General features: G+C 40.8%; 1 protein-coding gene across 2 annotated transcripts in view; it reads left to right on the top strand.

Annotated features, from left to right (window-relative positions):
• The window catches only part of XYLT1 (xylosyltransferase 1), a 311,032-nt gene that overhangs the window by 236,260 nt on the left and 50,786 nt on the right, over positions 1-23,986 (top strand). For both annotated transcript variants that reach the window (XM_077828347.1, XM_077828348.1), the window contains one exon: positions 18,424-18,504. In XM_077828347.1, the coding sequence (XP_077684473.1) occupies positions 18,424-18,504 (81 nt within the window). The remainder of the gene's footprint in view (positions 1-18,423; positions 18,505-23,986) is intronic.

The raw sequence follows: 23,986 nt of genomic DNA, 5'->3' as shown, positions 1-23,986 counted from the left end.
GATATGGCAAGACATAATGGCCCACAAGTATGTGCTTAACCCGTGTACATGTATGGTGGGAAACTGAAGCATGAGTTCACCCAGTTAGGCTTTATCAATTTTCAGCTTTATACATTTTCAGACAGAATCATTGTCACTTACAGATTCTGATCAGGTATATATGATAGATAACGTTATTTAACATTACACATACCCAGTTATACATTTATCCAAACTTTCAGAATTTGTTTTTCATTCTCCATTCTATGTTGTTATAAATCATTAATACTACATCAATATTACATCAACACAACTCAACATTAAACTAATGAAACGTAACCCTTATTTTCTACCATTGAGCAATTTTTGTCTTCTTCTCATGTGATATTTCAGTATACGTGGATCGTCCTAAATTATTCATTAATATAACCTTATTTTTTTATTTGAGGAGGAAAGTTATGGGGAACAACACTGCCTTAATGTCAGCATATTCTTAACTTTTCCAAATGTGGGTTTTCAGGGGACTTTTTGCTCAAAATTTAGCATCACTCTTGTAAATCAGTAAAAAGCCTTGTAAGTAATTTTGCTGGTTGCATTTTGAGGTGCTGTATTCAGTTTAGGGCCTCCCACCTCACAGCATTTCAGAACCCAGGCTCCAGCCCAAGCCCAAATGTCTACATTGCAATTTTGCATCTGGAGTCCTGGAATTCCCCTCATTGACTGCATCAGAGGAAATAATAATAACAATAGCTGCCGTTCTGTTTCTTATTCAGTTGTTGTCTTTTTGGTCTGTAAATGACTATCACTGTTCATTAAAAATATCCTATTGTGAGAATTCCCATTATCTCTTTTCTACTGCTTCTGCACCTGCATTTGACAATGACTCTTTCAACCAGTGCAGCCTCCATGTTTACAAATACTCCACTTCTCTAGTGGAAGTCTGGAATTATGTGGACCAGAACTTAAATGTTCAGAGAGTATTTTCCAGGGCTTGGAGCTTCAGCACCGTGGGGGCCACCAGGGCTCAGGGTTTCTGCCCTGCTAGTTTGAAAATATTTACCAGAGCTCCACTCCGGATAACTCCGGCTGAATTTAAGCCCTGTTGTGGATTCTCCTACCATTGTTGTCTGCTCATATTGTATTGGTGTGTAGGCATTATCACAGCAGTGGGGGATTTTTTTTAAAAAAATAAAGAGCCACTCCAAACTTTCTCCAGTACCTCAAATCAAAACCTTAATGATTCGAAACTGTTCAGTGAGCTTTCAAAATTATATTGACAATTCCTCTGTATCTCTCAGCTTTTCTGTGTCTGTAAGAGGAAGTGTCTGATCAGAAACAGGAAATACACAAGTATACACAATACATAAGGCAGTCTATTCTCCTGAGATTTACCACCCAGGTTAGCAGATGGTGGCTCAGCTAGGTTGAATAAGCTCTGGAACTTTGGGGTGCTGATCTGGGAATAATAATTAGTAGCAGCCAAGCTCCATGTTCTAACCTTTTTTTTTCTTCACAAAGATGCCATGTCAATTTCACCTTTCAAGTGTGAATATTAAGAATGCAGCTGTGGGTGAATCAACCATCTTTCCCCTCAAAGGGGAGAAAATGCTTGGTTGAGCTTCCTGTCTACATGGAGAGTTTAACCAAAGTAGTAGCCCGTCTGTGACTGTGGAGGGAAACACATTTTATTTTTATAATTAACATGCACTTTGTACAGACGAGAGGGTTTCCCCAGCCCTTATCTAAATTAGACGCGTCTGTGCATTTGCCTAAAAGTTCCTGTTGCAAATGTGCAATTACAGACATTTTTTGTTTGTGAAGGTTCTAGACCATGCACTCCAGCCCTGTGATAGTAGGGTGCACAGACAAAATACTAAAGTTTTAATGTACCTGATTATTTATGTAAAAAAACCAACAACAACAACTTAAGGCTTCTTTTGTGACAGAAAAGAATGGACCAATTTTCATCAATTACCAGTGAAAAGCCATTGAATGTAATGGTGCTGCACCAGTTAACTCAGAGGCTGTAGTTTGTGCTCTCTTTACCTGGTAGAGAGGGGTGCTTCAGTGTAATGGAGTATGGAAAGAATATTAGAAACTTTTATTATTCAAGCTTTTTAACAATTACATTATTTTTAATAATAAACAAACATGCTGTAGCTCACGAAAGCTTATGCTCAAATAAATTTGTTAGCCTCTAAGGTGCCACAAGTACTCCTTTTCTTTTTGCGAATACAGACTAACACGGCTGCTACTCTGATAACCTAAGGAAGAAATTATTGTTGAGCAACACACTTCTCAGTTCTACTTTGAACACATAGGTTGCTTAAAAATTAGGGGGGAAATAGTAGTAATTTGCAGTAGAAAGCGCTTAAACGTAAATTATTTCCTTTAGTCAAGATTAGCAGAGGGCTTTAGAAAGATATTTCAGACTGATGGCTTTCTAAGCTCAGTTCAGTTTTCAAGCCTCATGAAACGGAATTGAATCTCCCAGTTTTGTAAAATGTCAATAAATTAAATCTCACAACATAGCTGAGTGAGATATAATATTATTGCATACATTTTACAGATAGGTAAATTGAGGGACAAAGAGAAAAGAGACTTCCCAACTATGGGAAAGTCTCCTGCACACACTTATGCATATGAAATAAATTTATTCAAGCACATAAGGGACTCTAAGATTAGTCTCTGGGTCACAAGAAGTCAGTTACTAGAACTCAAGATTCGTAGCTCTTAATCCTTTGCTGTAGCCACTATACACAGTGCTGCCTGAAATATGAGCATACATGCCCCATATCTATCCAAGTATGTAGGGCTATGCTTAACTTCAGGCATGTGAGTAGTCTCATTGACTTCAATAGAATTACTCCCTTGCTTAAAGTTCAGCACATGTTTAAATGCTTTGCTGGACTGGGGTCGCAGTTGCTACAGTACAGAGTTGTATGTTCAGTGCAGTAATACATTAAACACTTTAGCTGAAACTGCACTGCAAAAAAAAAAACAATTGGAAACTGAATATATTATTTTCTATCTAGTGGATAGCTAAAGAAAGTCAAAAGCAGCAATAAGATAAAAAGAAGTTTTAATGAGTATATTTGGTGAGGGTTTTTTTATTATTTAAAAGCCCCAGTGCTTATTAGCTCATAAAGGTTAGCATTTTTCATTAGCCAAAGGCATTTCAAGGTTTCATGGGATATAACTGCAAAACATTCCAAACAAATGAATATTCTGTTTTAAAAGAATGAGACATTGAGGGTTTTTATAAATTACAAAGTTTGCTAAACCAATAGCTCTAATTAGACGAAGAAACCCTCTATAGAGGATTTGCATCAGTGGCTGTGCACACGGCAAGTTTTTAAGCATTTACATATCAAATACTGCTGGCAGTATTTTGGCTGCAGTCCAGAGCAGTAGATAGTTTTAATCACATTTGTTCACTTATCCTTGGTGGAATTCTCTTTTAGGGTCTGTTTAGGATTTTCACTTAAACTTGTGCTATTTCTTGTCAGCCGTGGTTTGTTTTATTTATTTATTTTAAATTTGACATCTGAGGCATTGAATCTCAGAAACTAGATTATGGAGTGTCTTCTTTTCCTCTCAGTAGTTTCCTTGGGTTACTTAAGCCTTTATATACATTTACTAGAAAGATAACTTTATTCAGCAATGTGACATTATTAGAAAAGAAGCCTTTCACTCTTCCATGGATGTGGTAGCTTAGCTCTTGTTTTTTTTTTTTTAAAAAAAAAGGGAAACAGACAGCAGTTGAATGGGAAGCATTCACTGAAAGTACAGCCAGGTTGATCACCTTGCTGATAAAACATCTTGAGAGTCATATAACACGCTCATTGTTGCAGTGAGCGTTAGCTGCATCTCTTACGATGACTGATCACCGCCTGGAGCATCAAAACGTAGAAAGCCAATGCTTTGAAATCTGTGCGTATGACTTCCCAGTGCAGATGGCAGTGCTGTTCCTAGAACAGAACTCTGATATCTCAAGAACACTAGTGTGTGAGCTGCCGAAACAATTGTTTTCTTCCATTGTCTTGTTCCTGCACTAAACTTGACTTGAAAGATAAAAACCAAATTTAAAACAACCATGCTGTAGAGGCCGATAGGGTTCCAATCTCCTGGGGTCTTTGGCTTAAAGGTGGCCTCTGTAATTGTATCTATCTTTCTGGTTTTTATAGCATGCCAGTTTTATGAATGACTGCCCTTGTGTGACCTGAAGAAGAGCTCTGTGTAAGCTCAAAAGTTTCTCTCTCACCAACAGATGTTGGTCCAATAAAAGATACTGTCTTTTGTTGTCTCTCTTGCAGAAATCATCATCATCTCAGAAATATGTCCCATTCTAGTGTCTGTTCTCCTATAGATGGTGAGAGCCCCCAGGTATCTATATATGGCCTTTCCCAGTCCTTGCTTTTCCAGGCTGAAGAGTGCTTTTCATGCTTTGACCTGGTCGTTGGTGAATAAGGGGTTAACCTCACTTGCACATGTAAAGGACTCTAAACTGGCTGCTTGATACAGCAGACAGAGAAAGTCTTTGGGAAGGTCAGACTCCGCACTCAACGTCAGTGGGCTGAACCCCATACAGGGAAGTTTTCTGCTTACATTCGCTTGTCCCACTGTCTTGCTGTAAACACTGTCCTTCAGGAAAAGACATTGAAAGCCTCTGGATTTTTTCTGAGGGATCATCAGCTTCCATTTACCTAATTCTAGCCTGCATATATACCATGGCAGCCTCAATCTTCTACACCCCACCCCAACCTGGGAGAGAATCGTTCACCATGTTTTTTTTCCCCCAACAGGTGTAGAAAGATCACACCCAGTCTCACATACAGAGAGCTGCCAATTTCCAGAGAGAGGCTGTAGGGGAACTTTCACAGTACTGGCTGGACATTGTACAGAATGGGGGGAAATTTTTAATATTTATTTTCTCACTGTCTTCAATTACTGCCCATACCCCCTATCTGTCATTTCCTGTAGTCCTCATTGTGGTCTGACACTGACCTCCAAAAACTCAAGAACTAGTCCAAACACCAGGTCCTTGCTCTGTCTGCAATACATGGTCAGGAAGCCAATCCCACAATCTACGTGTGTGTTGAGCAAAGCAAAGAATGCTCCTGGATCAGTGCTTGGCTTCCCAGTCTGGCCATGTGCTTTAGGAGTGAGTGGGGGGAGGGGTAGAGAGTGCCAGAGAATAGCCTATGCAAATAGTGAGATCCCCTCGAACTGGAGGAAACTTAGAGGAACAACAGCTCTTCCTTACCCTAGGCCATTGGCAGGCCTGAAGCATAGCCTTCTCAAATACTGTCAGACATATCTCTTGTAAACCTTTCCCATCTCCTAGTCTCTCTAGCTCTGGGTGTGTGTACGCGTGTGCAAATGGGTAAATATCATTCTCCCCCCTGGAGGACTAGTGCCCATTCCTGTCACAGGTTCTACATTCTGCAGACTTTTTCTTTTCTTTTCTTTTCTTTTTTCCCCTGGGGTGAAGGTGGGAGGATTCTGGCGTTAATCGATTTTAAACATCCCACTTCCTTCCCTGTGCTCAAGACAATTGACTCACTGCTAAGTCCCACAATAATGAGGACATACTGTCTCTTCCATGACTATAGTGTTTCTCTATACCAGTCACCAGGAGATTATCTGATTTCTGCAGGAGGCGCCCTCATTCCGTGACCCTAGAAATTTGGAGCACTACATCTGTGATGCTCAGACACCTGCTGGTCCATTTTTAAAATTCCTGTGGCTAGCCTCAAACCCAGCATTCCAACATAGTAGCACAGCGTGCTATCTACAGAGTCATTGCAACATGGCAGTTTCAGGTCAGTGCTTCGGTTTAGTTCTCGTAGGAACCCCTCTTTTTGTCTTTGTGAAATATGATAAATATATGAAAGAAAACCCAGAACCAGTATTACAGAAACATTATCAGCAAACCCAACAATCTTCAGTGTGTGAAGAATATTAGCTTTGGCTTGGAGAATTCAGTTGCATCTCCTACATAAATGACTTTCAGGTATCATGATTACTACTCACATCAGCTAAGAACCATTAGCAGATAGCTGAATGCTAACGTATGTTAAAAGGAGGAAGAATTGTGCAGCTGTAAAAACAGAAAGCTCTGCAGTTCCACCCCTCTTAATAATAAGAAGAAATGTGATTAGCACAGGAATTAATTTGATTAAATCACTGAAATCGATTACTTTTAAGAAAAACAACATGGGAATCCACAGAACTAATGATCCATTTTTGTTTTAGGGGGCAAATCTTATATCCTCCCATCCCAACACATTCTCTCTCTCTCTCTCTCTCTCTCTCTCTCTCTCTCTTTCTCTCTTTGAGAGAGGCAAAGAGTCCTGTGGCACCTTATAGACTAACAGACGTATTGGAGCATAAGCTTTTGTGGGTTAATACCCACTTCGTCTTTGAGTGTTCGTATCTGCCTCAACTCCAGGAGGAAGGAGCCACTCTGTGGCCAATAATGTTCTTCCTCTGAAATCAGGGTCTTCTTCCGGCAGCTTTCAGGGTAGCACAACTTTGACATTGACCCTCTAAATGAAATGATAAAATATATACATTCTCTGTTGCCTTGTGCCTTGTGTAGTAATTGACACCAGTCTAAAGTGGGGTGTAAATTACCATTCTGATCTAGTGTTGACTTTTTATTCACTTTGCATTGGTATATGTGATGCCTGTGTCCAGGGCAACAGATAATTTGTCCTAGGGTTTAAATATAGCAATAATAGAAATGCATTAATATATTTTTACTTGTCCAATTGGAAAGTCTCTCAGATAAAGACTCCGGAAAATGCTCTTCATTTACATTTTCACAGCGACAAAAAAATAAATAAATACAAAAATTACAGTCAAAGTAAATTATGGGTTGGAGACAGAAACTTCCAACAGACAAAGAAATTGTCAATTGCTGCAGGCATTATCTTTCATTTCAATGAAACAGTAAAGACTGCATGCTATGGATGGAGCAGCAGACAAAAATGTAGGGAGTTTTTCACAATCTTAAGGCCAGATTGTGATACTCTTACTCCAGTTTGTTAGCACCTTGTACACCACAATTTATCCCATTACTCAGGGAATAAGATACAACTGCTTGTAAGGGTAACAGAATCTGTCTCTTAATGTTGGAGTTTGTATTTAGCTTGGCAGCTTACCGTAGTCAGTGCTTGTCAATGTAATTCGGGATAAATTACAATTCTGTGTCATGAAAATATGAACATTCCCAGTGGATGAACAAGCATAGGACTCCCCAGTGTGAGATTCAGTGTAGTATTCAGATCTTGTAAAATACCACCTTTTCATTGGCACTCTCAAGGAATGTAAGTGTCAGTGATGAAGCTATCCTAAAGGGCCTGATCTGAAGCCTGTTGAGATCAAGGGAGAGATGCCCATTGTCTTCATTGAATTTGGTCCTTAGAGAGTAACAAAAGGATTATCTAATTACTATGAGGAATAGATTCAAACCAGAAGTCCTGTGTTAAAAAGAGATTAAGAATCTTTAAAAATGTGTAAATCACTTTTGTTAAAATGTTCGTTTAGCCTTGATATCTCTGGTATATCAGAAGCAGGATAACTGTGATTGATGGACTGATTCTTATACCTCTGCTCTCACTGAGTACAAACAGAATGTAAACAATAAAGTCCAGACCATCAGGATAGATTATAGCTATCTCTCCATTTGCTGGATCAGAAAGAAGTCCCTGAGTAAATTTAAACTCAGACTATTTATCTAGAACTCCTTTCTTTGTCAGTTGGTCCCTGGAAGATCAGTTGGAACCGTTATATGCAAGCCTCTTCAGGTGGTGGGAGTTCTGTGAAGGTGTTACAACCTGAGTGAATTTATGTAATCACCCCTTATTGTTCTTAGTTCCTGGAGGCCCCGGCCACACTCCCCCATGGAATTGCATACAATTCCTGCCCTACAATGATACATAAAGAGATAGATATAAAGGGTAACAAGAAAACATTCTACAAATACATTAGAAGCAAGAGGAAGATCAAGGACAGGGTAAGGCCCGTTAGTCAATGGGGGTTGGGGGTGGGGAATAACAGAAAATGTGGAAATGGCAGAAGTGCTAAATGACTTTATTTCTTCAGTTTTCACCAAAAAGTTTAGTAGCAATTGGACATCTAACTTAATTAATGCCAGTGAAAATGAGGTAGGATCAGAGGCTAAAATAGGGAAAAGAACAAGTAAAAATTACTTAGACAAGTTAAATGTTTTCAAGTCACCAGGCCCAGATGAAATACATCCTAGAATACTCAAAGAGCTGACTGAGGAGATATCTGAGCCTTTAGCGATTTTCTTCAAAAAGTCATGGAAGATGGCTGAGAATCCAGAGGACTGGAAAAGGGTAAATATAGTGCCAATCTATAAAAAGGGGAATAAGGACAACTCAGGGAATTACAGACCAGTCAGTTTAACTTCAATAACTGGAAAGGTAATGAAGCAAATAATTAAGCAATCAATTTGCAGACATCTAGAAGATAATAAGGTGATAAGTAATGGTCAGCATGGATTTGTCAAGAATAAATCATGTCAAACCAACCTAATAGCTTTCTTTGACAGGGTAACAAGCCTTGTGGATGGGTGAAAGCTGTAGATGTGGTATATCTTGACATTAGTAAGGCTTTTAATACTGTCTCACATGACCTTTATGTAAACAACCTAGATGGAGCTACTAAAAGGTGGGTGCATAACTGGTTGGCAAACCGTTCCCAGAGAGTAGTTATGGGTGGTTCACAGTCAAGCTGGAAGCGCATATCAAGTGGGGTCCTGCAGGGATCAGGTCTGGTTCTGCTCAATATCTTCATCAGTGATTTAGATAATGGCATAGAGAGTACACTTATAAAGTTTACGGACGATACCAAGCTGGGAGGGGTTGCAAGTGCTTTTGGAGGATAGGTTTAAAATTCGAAATGATCTGGACAAACTGGAGAAATGGTCTGAAGTAAATAGAACGAAATTCAATAAGGACAAATGTAAAATACTTCATTTAGGAAGGAACAATCAGTGGCATATATACAAAATGGGAAATGACTGCCTGGGAAGGAGTACTGTGGAAAGGGATCTGGGGGTCATAGTGGATCACAAGTGAAACGAGTCAACAGTGTAATGCTGTTGCAAAAAAAGCAAACATCATTCTGAGATGTATTAGCAGGAGTGTTGTAAGCAAGACACAAGAAGTAATTCTTCCACTCTACTCCATGCTGATTAGGCCTCAACTGGAGTATTGTGTCCAGTTCTGGGTGCCATATTTCGGGAAAGATGTGGACAAATTGGAGAAAGTCTAGAAGAGAACAACAAAAATGATTAGAGGTCTAGAAAAATTGACCTATGAGGGAAGATTGAAAAAAGTGGGGGGGTTAATCTGGAGAAGAAAAGACTGAGAGGGGGTATGATAACAGATTTAAAGTACATAAAAGGTTGTTGCAAGGAGGAGAGAAAAAAAATGTTCTCTTTAACCTGTGAGGATAGGACAAGAAGCAATGGGCTTAAATTGCAGCAAGGGAGGTTTAGATTGGACATTGGGAGGACTGTCAGGGTAGTTAAGCGTAGATTGGACTGTCAGGGTAGTTAAGCACTCGAATAAATTGCCTAGGGAGGTTGTGAAATTTCGATCATTGGAGGCCTTTAAGCATAGGTTAGACAAACACCTGTCAGGGTGGTCTAGATAATACTTAGTCCTGCCTTGAATGCCGGGGACTGGACTAGAAGATCTCTCGAGGCCCCTTCTAGTCCTACAATTCTATGATAAACTTAATTCAGTAGGATTTCCCAAAGATATTGTAGGAAATTGCCACATCTGTCATAGGGATGACCTAGGTAATTATGGGCTTGGCAGTCTGATATTGATCCCCGGCAAGATAATGGAGATCCTGATATGGGACTCAATTAATAAACAAAATTAAAGTGGAGGGTAATATAATTAATACCAATCAGCATGGGTTTATGGAAAATAAATCCTGTCAAATTAACTTGATATTTTTGATGATATTACAAGTTTGGTTCAAAGAGGTAATAGTATTGAAGTAACATTCTTAGAGTTCTGTAAGGCATTTGACTTGGTATCACATGACATGTTGATTAAAAAACTAGAAAGATATAAATTTGACATGGCACACATTAAGTGGATTAAAAGCTGTCTAACTGATAGGTCTCAAAATGTAATTGTAAATTGGGAACCATCATCGGATGTTTCTAGTGGGATCCCACAGGGATCAGTTTTAGGCCTACACTATTTAACATTTTTATTAGCGACCTGGAAGAAAACATGCAATCATATTTGATAAAGTTTGCAGATTACACAAAGTTGAGAGAATTGTAACTAATGAAGAGGACAGGTCGCTGATACAGAGTGATCTGGATCACTTGGTAAACTGGGCACAAGCAAACAATATGTGTCATAATATGGCAAAATATACATAATATGTATATGTATACATCTAAGAACAAAGAATGTTGCCATACTTACATGATGGGAGACTCTATTCTGGGAAGCAGGGACTCTGAAAAAGATTTGGGGGTCAGCCAAAAAAAATTTGGATAATCAGCTGAATATGAGCTCCCAGTGCAATGCTATGGCCAAAAGAGCTAATGCAACTCTTGGATGCATAAACATGGAAATCTTCAGCAGGAGTAGAGAGCTTATTTTACCTCTGTGTTTGGCACTGTTGTGACCTCTGCTGGAATACTGTGTCCATTCTGATGCGCATTCTGATTTATCAGGATGTTGATAAATTTGAGAGGGTTTAGACAAGAGCCACAAGAAAATATTAAAGGACTAAAAACATATCTTATAGTGATAGAGTGAAAGAGCTCAATCTATTTAACTTAACAAATAGAAGGTTAAAGGGTGACTTGATAACTGTTCCCCAGGTAACTACTTGTAAACTGTCTAGCAGAGAAAGGTATAACACGACCCACTGGCTGGAAGTTGAAGGTAGCCTAATTGAGACTGGAAATAAGACGTAAATTTTAATAGGGAGAGTGTTCCAATGGTTAATTAGTGTGCCAAGGGTCATGATGGATTCTCCATCACTGACCATTTTTAAAACAAGATTGGATGTTTTTCTAAGAGATCTATCTGCTCTAGGAATTATTTTGGGAAAGTCTATGACAGCATGCATCCGATGAAGTGAGCTGTAGCTCATGAAAACTTATGCTCAAATAAATTTTAGTCTCTAAGGTGCCACAAGTACTCCTTTTCTTTTTGCGGATACAGACTAATACATCTGCTACTCTGAAATCTATGACCTGTGTTATACAGGTCAAGTTAGATTATCCCAATGATCCCTTCTGGCCTTAGAGTCTGTGAAATGAATAGATCCTTGTTCCATGTGTAGTCCTGTGAAATCAATAGCACTACTCCCAGAGTAAGGTGTGAGGAAGAATGGCAGAATCTGACTCTCAATGAAGAAAATGAAGTTTTGAGCCAAAAACAGAGGTGCCTGAAATAAAGGGATGCTTTTTGACTACCACACACTGTGTAGTCTTACACTGATTTTTCAAAAGAGCCCAACGTTGGAACTTCTGTTCCCATTGAACTTGATGGTAAAACTCAGCTGATTTCAGTGGGAGCAGTTAGGCCAGTGCTGAGTGCATTTGAAAAGCCTGCCCTAAAAGCACAAAGAAACCACTCACAGAGCAAGGAACTGCTCATTGTGTGCAAAGGAGGCAAGATCTAGCCCTTAGATAGTTGCCTATAATAATTATTCTGGCTTACTTAGTAACTACAGCTTCTTTCTATTTCTGTGTGAATGAGATGTAATTATATCTATTTCAAGCATTTGAAGTGGGAAACTTCCTTCCACATCTTCTGCATCTTTGTATTGTGGTGGGGAGGAGCAGACTCCAACCAAGAAGAACTGCTGAATTTTTAACTATATCTGCAGCTTTGCTTCCTTCTTTCTACCCCTACTCCACACCACAATTCAGAGATTGCTAACTTCATCGGTTTTGACTATATCATATTTTCTTACATCTTCCCTAGCTTGCAAAAGTAAGCAAGGCCAGGAATTAAAGCTGTGAGAGGGGGGAAAAAACAGAAAAAACTTCCATAAATGTGTTTTTTAAAAAAAAACAGTTGTCAAAAGAATCTGTACTCAGAATTATAAAACCAAAAATCACAGATTTCCATGTATTGGAAAAAAGAGGACTTTCATTCCAATTAATTTTTGAAAGTATTTTGTCATTTTGCCACAAAAAATATGTGCAAAGCAAACATGTAGAGCTTGAACTAGAAAAAACTAGAACATTTTTCCCCAAGAGATTTTTGTTTTAGTCATGGGTCAGCAATGAAAAAACTGTTTGTTTCTCTCTCTATGTTGGTAGGTAATATTCCTGTGTGCACAACAGCTGCTTTCTATTGGAGTAGATAATGCCTGTAATATGTATGTATCAAAGGTATTTCTGTGCTTCTAATCACGATAGTGTCTGTGTACCTTTATATTTTAATAAGTCAAGCCTCAGAACTACCCGGGTTGAAGTAGGAAAGGGGTATGGACAGGCAGGAAAATAGACATAGAGAGGTTAATGCAAAAATTTCCAAACTTGATTTCTGAAACATAGACGCCGAAATCCATACCCAGGCCCCTCGGTAAAAGTGGCTTGATATTCATAAAAAGAAAAGGAGTACTTGTGGCACCTTAGAGACTAACCAATTTATTTGAGCCGATGAAGTGAGCTGTAGCTCACGAAAGCTTATGCTCAAATAAATTGGTTAGTCTCTAAGGTGCCACAAGTACTCCTTTTCTTTTTGCGAATACAGACTAACACGGCTGTTACTCTGAAACTTGATATTCATTGGTGCTGAGCAGTCGCAGTTCACCAGTAACTTCAACTGGAGCTGTGAGTGCTCAGCAACTCTAAAAACCAGGCTGCTTTTATTTCGAGGCAGACTTTAGACACCCAACCTTCAAAATATTCAAATAAGTGACTTGCCCAAGTCACAGAAGAAGTCTGTGGTAGAGCCAAGAATAAAACCCAGATCCCCTAGCTCCCAGTAACATGTTGGCCAAAAGACCATCATCCCTCAAGGTGCAAACATTGCAGATCAGTCCAATAGATGTGCTATTCCTCTTTGTTAACAGTAATTTCCCCAGGAGAATAAAGTAGATTGTTAGCAGTAGGCAGGTGCCTAACATATTCATCCTAACAAGGGTAGTATTCAGAAGACCTGTGGGGCAGTCAGGGAACCCATACCAATGTTGTTACAAATATTCCTTTAATCATTAATGAAACCCTACACCAAGATGTCAGGAATTTAGTACTCCTGAATGTAATCTAAGAAGCCATTTGGTCTTATTGTTGTAACCCATATTCTCTTTTCACCCTCCCACTCCTTTTGTTTTTCTTATGTCTGTTTGTTATATCACAGCTTTATGTAGATTGTAAGCTCTGTAACTCAGGGATAGGTTCTTCTGTATGTTCTGCAAAGTACAACTAAACTCTGGGGCACTGCAAGTAGTGGTTGTGGTAATAAGGGATAATCATTCTTCTAGTGCTTCTGAAAAGGCCCTGGCATGACCAGTGGCTTTATGCTTAATAATTCCAACCATTCCTCCTCAACAGTTAGCTTAAAACTTCCAATTATCTTCAGACCAATCTGAAAATATCAGTTCCAGTGAGAGACAAGATGGATGAGATAATATCTCTTATTGGACTAACTTCTGTTTGTGAGAGAGACAAGCTTTCTTTGCACAAAACCATGTCACTTGAAAGCTTGTCTCTCTCACCAACAGAAGATGGGTCCAATAAAAGTTATTACCTCACCCACCTTGCCTCTCTAATGGACCAACATGGCTTCAGCAACACTGCATAGTTTCAGTCACAGACAAGTGGGTACCATTTAAACAGAAGTGCCCTAAGGCATTGGATAATGTATGATATTGATTTGTCACACTAGTCCCCTTCACTAGTTTAGAGGTAATAGGTGTGAGGCTCTTACTAGTTTCTGGATACTGTTGGCCCTGGCCCAGCTTGCATGCTTCCTTACTGCTATGAAAAGGATCAGTATGTAGACCACTGTCACTTGGTTGAAGACATTATTCAGATTAAGGTCATGATTCCCAGTTCAGCCAAAGAGAGCAAGATGCAAACCCAAGGAAGGTGACTTGCCTTTGTGCCCCTGACCCCGAGGCTGTGAAAATCTAATCTACCTCTGCCATTAATGGCTCCCAGGGGCTGTTACAGCAGCCAAAGATCAGGCAGGCCTCGCCCTTTCTTTTCTGGCTACTTCCCCTGCACCACCAGCTGGTGGAAGGGGTAGCCAGGTGCCACAATAGCAGCTCTAAGCCATTGAAGATACCTTCTACCCAGGGGGAAGCCTCTGAGGTCCAGTTATAAATGGGAGTTAGAGCAGCTTTGTGCTGCCAGAGTGGTGCAATATGTCCTAACCAGGTATTAAATCTTTCTTAATACAAAGTCGGCCAAGTGAGGCAGTCTGATATAATTTTCATCCATGTTTTCTGCCATTATGTCCAAAGCTGGCAATCTCTTTTGTGAGTTCCGAATCAGCAAGATACTTACACACATGTATAACTTTATGTGTTACACATAAACACATGTGCTTAAATACACATGTGCTTAAATACCTGGATGAATTATGGCCACATACCCTAGCCCCCACATCTTGTGAAATAACATTTTCCTTTGTCCCTTATCGAAATGTTCTGCAGTGCACTCTTGTTTCTGGTCAGGTTTACAGAGCTAACTGAACCTTTGACCCCTTTCTGGTTTCTCAGATCCAGGGATGAATTCGAAAGAATAGGACTGCTCCTGCTCCTACTGATAACTCTGGCAAAACTCACATTGACTTCACTGGGAGAAGAATTAGACCAAATAGTTCTAGCAACCATTTCCAGAGACATTAGCAAGAGCTAATGCTAGAGGCATCGCATGGTGCTAGCGGCATTACTGCTAGAGAGCACTAGGCAATGCTGTAGTGATTATGGCCAGAGGCATCTGAAAATACACCACTAAAGGCACGTTCCTCTATGTGCTGCCTAGGACTTTACCTGCTCTATTTAGCCACAATGCTTTTAAAAATATAGGAACCTATGAGATGCTGAGCACTTTCAGCTCCCTTGAAGTGTGGAAGGTAATAATGAGGAGATGGTGCTCACCACCATTGCAAGGTCAGACTCAGAGGACGTGGCTCACAGGAAAGGGAATTAAAAGTTCTGTAATATTTGTGCTGCTAGAGCAAGCATAAGCTTGAACTGGTTGAGCACATAGATCTAAATGTCAAATATCTAGAATATTTTCCAAATTGAAGGTGGGATGTCAAAACTTGAGAAGAGTGATATTTATTTTAAAAAACAAACAAAATGTGTAGGTTAATTCTTACAAAATATTTGATCAGAACCAGAACCAAAATGCCACTAACTTATTCAAGAGATGGAGAAAATGTCAACAGATATGAGGCTGTTCATTATCGTGAGAGCTAAAAATTAGACAGGGAATTACAGACAGTAATCTAAAAAGCAACAACAGCTGAAAACTTTGTGTGGCAGGTCTGGTTTCAGATACGTTTAGAAAAGCACAATTGAAAAGTGAAACATAGATTGGTGGGAAGTTTGTTAAGAAAACAATAGAGGAGTATTGACCAGTGTGGGGTGTTAATTTGTTTGATTTGATTTTATCCTCCAAGCAAATTAAAGTCCAAGCACCTCTAAACTTTGTTATACTTTTGTACATCATCCTTGCATGCCAGCGTTTGCCTAGAAACTCACTCTAAGATGTCAGTCATTGAAACTATTTCATGTGGAAGCATTGCTAAGTAAATTCACTAAATGCCTATTCATCCCAGTAAGATGGAGAACCACTGAAGCAGCAAATGTGAAAATCTGCACAGCTTACTATACAGAAAGCAGTTTTCTGAGGATGCCAAATTGAGACACAGAGTCTGACCCTGGGAGGCATTAAAGCTCACATGAGTGAACATGGAAGGAGGGTCTCAGGCTCCTACAATCTAGCCATTTAGGTTGGTTGATAGACAGATACTCCAATTGGTCTAGACTCAATCAATAGTTAACTTGGTCTTTATTCATCCATTCGGTAATGAACTGTTACCTATGATGATGTGAGAGTTTGTAAATATAAGGTACTTAGATGCTTTATTAGTTCGATCTAGTCCCCAAGTTATTACTACGGATTGCATAATTTTAAAGCATTTTATAGAGGGAACTTGTTTAACTTGGTTTGATATGGCTTATAAAAGTGGAATGTTTCCAAGATGCTGTACCATCTACAACTGTTTTATCTCTGACTTGACCTGGTATCAATTGCATTATAGACCATTGCCAAAAAGGGTCACGTATCTCTTATTTTTAATGTTATGTTTTTGAATGTGAGTCAGTAGCTGAAGATCTATCTATTCATTAGAATTTTCTCAGTTTTCCTAAATATGTTGAAGTAGATAAATAAAGGAGGAAATGTGTTTGCACCTTTGTTGAAGTAATAGTGAACCATCGGAGCAGACTCAAATACATAAATTCTTGTACATTTAGGCTCAAAATTTGAAAACTACTTAGGATTTGGATGCCAAATAACCGATAAACAGAAATTAGCCATCCAAATTCCTTTGTTCCCATTAATTTTATTGGGAATTTGGCATCCAAATTCTAGGTAGTTTCAAATTTTCACATTAAGTCAAGTTAAATAAGTTCCCTGTATAAAAAGCTTTAAAATTGGCATTGAAAATCTCAGTCCTAACCTTTTTATTTATGGGAGAATACTGTGCAAGTGCAGAATTAATGTCTCCCCACAGATTTTACTTTTTCCCCCACACAAAAATTGATCAATGCACCCCTTGCAGGCAGTGGCCGGGGGCGGAGAGGGTTACGTCTGGTTCAGGAGTCAGGAGCAGCTGTGGGAGATGTAAATCACCACCTTCGGGGTGGGGCTGGGCTCTCTCTGTCCCTCTCACTCATTATCGCAGTGTGCCTGGAACCAGGGAGGGGCGAGGCTGGGGACGCCCCTGCTGGTGGCTTTTACCGTGCGCTGGGCTCCAGCTGCTAATCTCAGCTGAAGTGGGGGAAGTTCCCTGCCCCCACACAAAGCGGCCAGGGCTGAGTCAGACCCACCCCCAGGAACCTCCTCCAGCTCCAGGAAGCTCTGCAACCCCCACATTTCCTGCCCCCATCACTCCCCATCTGCAGTGAGAGGAGTCACTGCATGGGGAGCTGTCCCCTGTCTGCCCAACCTCCATGAATCTGACCACCCCACACCCAGAACTCCCCTGCTGAGCCCCACTCCCTGCTGAGCCCCCTGCACTTGAACCCCCACCCCACTGATCCCCCACCTCCTGCACCTGGATCCCCACTCCACTGAGCCCCAACCAGTTGCACCCAGACACCAAGCCTACCAAACCTCACTCCCACAGCACCCGGTCTTCCCTGCTGAGCCCCCTGCACCCAGATCCCCTTGCCAAGCCCCATACCCCCACACTCAGACCACCCCCACTAAGCTCCAACCACCTTCACCTGGATCCCTCCCCCAGAGTCCCATTCTTCCTGCACCTGGACCCCCCCCCAAAAGCCCCTGTGCATCCAGATACCCGCCCCCCCCCCCCCCGGATCCCACACTAAGCTATCCACACCCAGATTGCCCCACACAGAACCCTCTCACCCTACAGCTGGATCCCCACACACTAAGCCCGTCCACACTGGGATCTTGCTAAGCAAAGCCTGCTTGCCTCACACCTGGATCGGGGGTGGGGTGGGGCTGGACATGCATGCAAGACTCTGTGGGGCCTTGGTGAAGGGATGGCATGGGGCGGGAAGAGGCGGGGTGGGGGCTTAGCGGAAGGGATGAAATGTGGGCGGGGTCCAGGGCTGAGCAACCCCTGGGGAAAATTAGGCATGGGCACCTGTGTACAGATCTCATCTGATTGTGTGTGTTCAGAACCTGATCTACTGACTTGGTGACAAAAATCATTGTTACCAACCATGTTTTACTCCTGTGAGTATCACTGAGCTATGATTGTGTGAGTGTGATTGTGATTGTGCTGTAAGTGTGAGCCCAATTCTGTTCCTCTTTATGTGCATCAGCAAAACTGCTTGCTAAATTGACTCTCAGATCCCACATTAAATTTTCAAGACTTGCAGTTTAAAAAAAACAGCATTTTTGGCTCATAAACTGAGCACATTTGAAATAGAAATCACTGAAAGATAATAAGCATGCCTTTCTTTCTATCCAGTAGAACCAGTCTGTAAAGTTCAGCAAAACCAACAAAACACTTTCAGCAACAATGTCCTTTGTAGAGGAAAGGTCTGCATTAAAAATAGTGTTACCATAATAATATCTTAAAACTATGCCTTGAAGAGTCCAAAGGGTCTCAAAATAAGAAACAATAAACATAAATAACTCCGTAGAAGACAGATTTCTCTATCTGATTTGCACATTTTTTGTTGTTTCTTTCACAGGACAAATGATCAGCTAGTAGCGTTCCTGTCCAGGTATCGCGGTATGAACTTCTTGAAGTCGCATGGGAGGGACAATGCAAGGTAACATGACTTCTCTTAAGTTTGTTTCGGCAGTGACAAAAAAGTTAGACAGCATGGTTACTCCCAGTATGTCTGGATGAAGGAGTCCTGAGTTCAGGAGACTCGCACCATGAAAATGAAACTGTGTCTTGGGAATAGTTGTCTCTCACTCTTGCATGGCTGCTCCTGCATGTTATCTACAGAAGAGCTTTAGTGTAGAGAAAGGCTTAGAATAGATTGATGCTTACTCCACACTACTAGGTAGAGGTGGGTTGCTGAATCAGAAGGTGGGGAGCTGAACACAAGAGATTTTCTTTTGTTCTCAGTTTTCTCAAACAGCCTAAGCAGTTTTACAAGTGCAAATGAGCATTTTCCAACTCATTTCTGTGTGCAGCAAAAATTCTGTGTGGTGGTGTTCTATCTGTGTTGGTCCCACGATATTAGAGAGACAGGGTGGGTGACATTAAGAGCTCTGTGGAAGCTCAAAAACTTGTGTTTCTTACCAACTGCAGTTAGTCCAATAAAAGACCCTCATCCACCTTATTTCTGTAGCAAAAATTGGTAGAAGTAGCGTAGAAGTCACACACCATGTGGAATTCCATGGCAGGGTCCTATTAGGTTCTATAATGGATTCTTTAATAGAGTTTTATACTGGATCAATCACAAGTTACTGGTCTTGATGCCAGAATTACTGAAAATCTATACTGTGTGTTATGTAGAAGGTCAGACTAGATGGCCCTGGCCTTAAAATCTGTTAATCTATGGATTCCTTAACAGGGCTCTGTCATTACAATGGAGCTCAAGACTAACAAAGAAAAATATACTTTTCCCTTTATTATGTTTACAAAATCAAGCCTTAATCTTAGAGTAGGACTTTAAGAAACAATAATAAAACTTTGCATTTATGAGATGTCTTTTCCTCAAAGGTCTCAAAATACTGTGTAAAGATGGATAATATTATTTCCATGTCATAGATTATTGAATCCCTTCAATTCCTTATGTTTATAATTACCCCCATCTGTATGTTGTATCTTAATTTAGACCCCAATCTTGCAACTGGTTCCGTTAGCACAGACCCCAGAGACTGTGTGAAGATTCATTAACTTCAGTCTTGTAGATTTGCAGGTTTAAGCAAGCTAAATCACCAGGTCTGGGTCTTCCTCTGTGTCCTGTAAGATGCCTGCCACATCTTTGGTTATGGTACAGAAAATAAATAATAAGAGAGCAAGCAATACATCCAGGGTCACAGAGCCAGCCAGTGGGCGAGTCAGGAATATAAACCAATCCCTTGACTGCCAACTTGCTATTGCTGTAGACTGACAGCCTCCCTTTTGTCCTTATTTAGATGAATTCTTCACAGTGTTATCATTCTAGTAGTGTTGTGTATGCAGGGCTTGTATTGCATTTGGTACCAAAATATATTTGAGAGGGAGTTATATAAAAACAAGTCAAAAATATAAATAGCTTTCAGATCATATTCTCGGGTTTGGAAATACAGCTCTTCAGTGTGATTGACAGGCTTGGCTCTAGCTGGCAGTACAGTTAAATTGGAAAAGCAATGGAAAAGGTTAGGGAGATGCATTCCGTCGCTTTAGCTTTTCTTCTATTCTGGTGCACCTGATTATCTCCAAACATTGCAGCTAGCTAACTAAAATAACTAATGAATTATGACATTCATGCATAAAGCTGGGATTAAGATGCCAACCTCAGCTGGGACTAGAACAATTTAGATCAATTAAATGCACTAATTTGTTATTAATTTAATAATAAAATGTGCTAATATGCCACTCGTCCTCTCAGAAGAATAATATCCCATTTTATTAGTTCAGCTGTTTCTTTTGAATGTGTAAATATGTAAATGCCTATTTGACTCCTGACATGGTCGTATTAATGTTGCAGTTCATCGCTAGACATGGAAGGTCTTTGACTGCGCAGTCTCGCCTGCACAGGCCAGCCCTCTGTGGAGATAGAGGTGGTTAGGGACTATTTAGAAAAGCTGGACGTGCACAAGTCCATGGGGCCGGACGAGTTGCATCCGAGAGTGCTGAAGGAATTGGCGGCTGTGATTGCAGAGCCATTGGCCATTATCTTTGAAAACTCGTGGCGAACCGGGGAAGTCCCGGATGACTGGAAAAAGGCTAATGTAGTGCCAATCTTTAAAAAAGGGAAGAAGGAGGATCCTGGGAACTACAGGCCAGTCAGCCTCACCTCAGTCCCTGGAAAAATCATGGAGCAGGTCCTCAAAGAATCAATCTTGAAGTACTTGCATGAGAGGAAAGTGATCAGGAACAGCCAGCATGGATTCACCAAGGGAAGGTCATGCCTGACTAATCTAATCGCCTTTTATCATGAGATTACTGGTTCTGTGGATGAAGGGAAAGCAGTGGATGTATTGTTTCTTGACTTTAGCAAAGCTTTTGACACGGTCTCCCACAGTATTCTTGTCAGCAAGTTAAGGAAGTATGGGCTGGATGAATGCACTATAGGGTGGGTAGAAAGCTGGCTAGATTGTCGGGCTCAACGGGTAGTGATCAATGGCTCCATGTCTAGTTGGCAGCCGGTGTCAAGTGGAGTGCCCCAGGGGTCGGTCCTGGGGCCGGTTTTGTTCAATATCTTCATAAATGATCTGGAGGATGGTGTGGATTGCACTTTCAGCAAATTTGCGGACGATACTAAACTGGGAGGAGTGGTAGATACGCTGGAGGGGAGGGATAGGATACAGAAGGACCTCGACAAATTGGAGGATTGGGCCAAAAGAAATCTGATGAGGTTCAATAAGGATAAGTGCAGGGTCCTGCACTTAGGACGGAAGAATCCAATGCACCGCTACAGACTAGGGACCGAATGGCTAGGCAGCAGTTCTGCGGAAAAGGACCTAGGGGTGACAGTGGACGAGAAGCTGGATATGAGTCAGCAGTGTGCCCTTGTTGCCAAGAAGGCCAATGGCATTTTGGGATGTATAAGTAGGGGCATAGCGAGCAGATCGAGGGACGTGATCGTCCCCCTCTATTCGACATTGGTGAGGCCTCATCTGGAGTACTGTGTACAGTTTTGGGCCCCACACTACAAGAAGGATGTGGATAAATTGGAGAGAGTCCAGTGAAGGGCAACAAAAATGATTAGGGGTCTAGAACACATGACTTATGAGGAGAAGCTGAGGGAGCTGGGATTGTTTAGCCTGCAGAAGAGAAGAATGAGGGGGGATTTGATAGCTGCTTTCAACTACCTGAAAGGGGGTTCCAAAGAGGATGGCTCTAGACTGTTCTCAATGGTAGCAGATGACAGAACGAGGAGTAATGGTCTCAAGTTGCAGTGGGGGAGGTTTAGATTGGATATTAGGAAAAACTTTTTCACTAAGAGGGTGGTGAAACACTGGAATGCGTTGCCTAGGGAGGTGGTGGAATCTCCTTCCTTGGAAGTTTTTAAGGTCAGGCTTGACAAAGCCCTGGCTGGGATGATTTAACTGGGAATTGGTCCTGCTTCAAGCAGGGGGTTGGACTAGATGACCTTCAGGGATCCCTTCCAACCCTGATATTCTATGATTCTATGATTCTATGAAATAAGTATAGGCAATGCCTGAGTTCCTTTTGCCTTCTGATGGAACAGCTGAAAACAACATATAACAGGAGCAGGTGTAGCATTGGCACCTGGACATTTGCATTATGAGCTTCAGGCTGACTCAGATGTAGCATCAAAACAAAACATAATCTCAGAAAATGAAAACTATTTCCCCGCTCTGTTGGGCTGGGCACTGGGCAAATGCACAGTGAGAGGAATCCTCCCGCATCAGACATCAGTGTGGAGGACTGGAAGATCTTTGCGGCTGCAAAACACTGGCCCTTGTTTGGCTCTGTCCATACCATCCCCTGCATGCTGAGATCATGCATCCCCCAAACAGCCCTCATTCTGGCCCCACTCCTTGGGTACCAGAATCCCACTAGTTCCATTACAGTGAAACCTCTATGGATGTGGGAAAGATTTGCCCCTATGGTATGTGAATTATGACAGTCTTTGGGCCTGATTCTTTGTTGTCTTGTACCTTGTGTTGTCATTGTAGCCCATATTGGGGGTGATATGACCATGAGGTTAGTGGGATTCAAAAAGAGGATTAGACCTTACATGAATAACAAGGATAGGCAGAGTTATAATAGTAAATATTTAAACAATAAAAAAGAGCTTTGGGAAGGCTATAAACCTTCCAGCTTCAGGGGGTAAGTCAAACTCATAATTATTGGGGGTTGGAAGAAACTTCCCTTTGTGACCTTATCCCATAACTAGCTACTGCAGGGTTTTTTCCTCTGAAGCAGCTGATGTAGGCCATTGTACGAGCCAGGATACTGCGCTGAATGGGCCACTGGTCTGATCTACAGTGGCAATTCCTATGGTCCTAGGTGTTTTCGTCAAAATATGAAGAACCATTAATACACGAGTGCAGTATTTAAAACACAATTAGAGCAAAGTATAATCCCTAAGACGACCTTTTTGAATTCATGGGTGAATAACTGCTTCTAAACAATAAGTTTTTCAACTGCCTAAATCTTCTTTGTAAACAACTACCTACAGTCTGAATTTAAAGTTACCATAGTCTGGTTTGTACAATGGAGAGGAGGGAGAGAGAGATTAAAAAATACATCTTAAAACTGAAATGCTTATACCTCTCAATTGCAACGTAGTTTGTATTCAAGCCATGTAGACAATCAGTACATGTTTTACTGCCAAATATGGATAGAAACCAGGCTTCCTTTTATAGAATGAAGTTTTCTTTTAGTTATGCCAAAGTCATTAAAAAGTACATCACTCTGATTTTCCTTTAGTGACTTCAGAAAAGAAATGAAGGTGGAAATGTCTCCTTAACTCAGCAGGAGAAGCATTATTTTCTTAGAGAACTGGATGTATGAAATGAAATTACATACATTGGCTAGAGTTATTACATCGCACTTAGTGGGCAACACTTACCTTTTCTTCTCTTTTCAGCATCTTATACTATTAAAAGCAGAAGAATAACTCCCATAGTTCTATAAGCTATTACAACTTGGCTCACCCAGAAGATATTTTTGACAGGAGCGGCACCTGGCTGGTGTATTATAAAATACAAAGACAGTCAAATGTGACATCTTCACTGACAGTCAGGAAAAGACATTTTTTTAGAAACCCTGCCACAATAGTCATTTGGGGAACAGTGTAAACATGCTGTGATTGTTGGTTGCTGTTAAATCTTAAGGGAATTGGAAGCTCACAGGCAGAATGGAAACAGTTCAGAAAAGTTCCATTAATTTTGTTCTGTATTGTTTTATCGTTTTCTTTTGGTTTTGGATGTTTCCCCTCCCTCTTGTGTCACATAACCCCATCTATGGTCTTGAGTTCTAGAAAACAGACAGACATCCACTCTAGAGCCGCTTAGTAGACATATCCTTATGGTTTTCAGCATCCAGCAGTAGGAGCCAATCTTATTCTCACTGGCAACCTTAACGCACCATGGTTCATCCATGTAATACCCGGCACT

Source organism: Eretmochelys imbricata, chromosome 10 (assembly GCF_965152235.1).
Source record: "Eretmochelys imbricata isolate rEreImb1 chromosome 10, rEreImb1.hap1, whole genome shotgun sequence".
NCBI classification, from domain to species: Eukaryota; Metazoa; Chordata; order Testudines; family Cheloniidae; genus Eretmochelys; species Eretmochelys imbricata.
The sequence above is the reverse complement of the archived record's forward strand: the minus strand, read 5'-3'. Positions and strand labels throughout refer to the sequence as shown.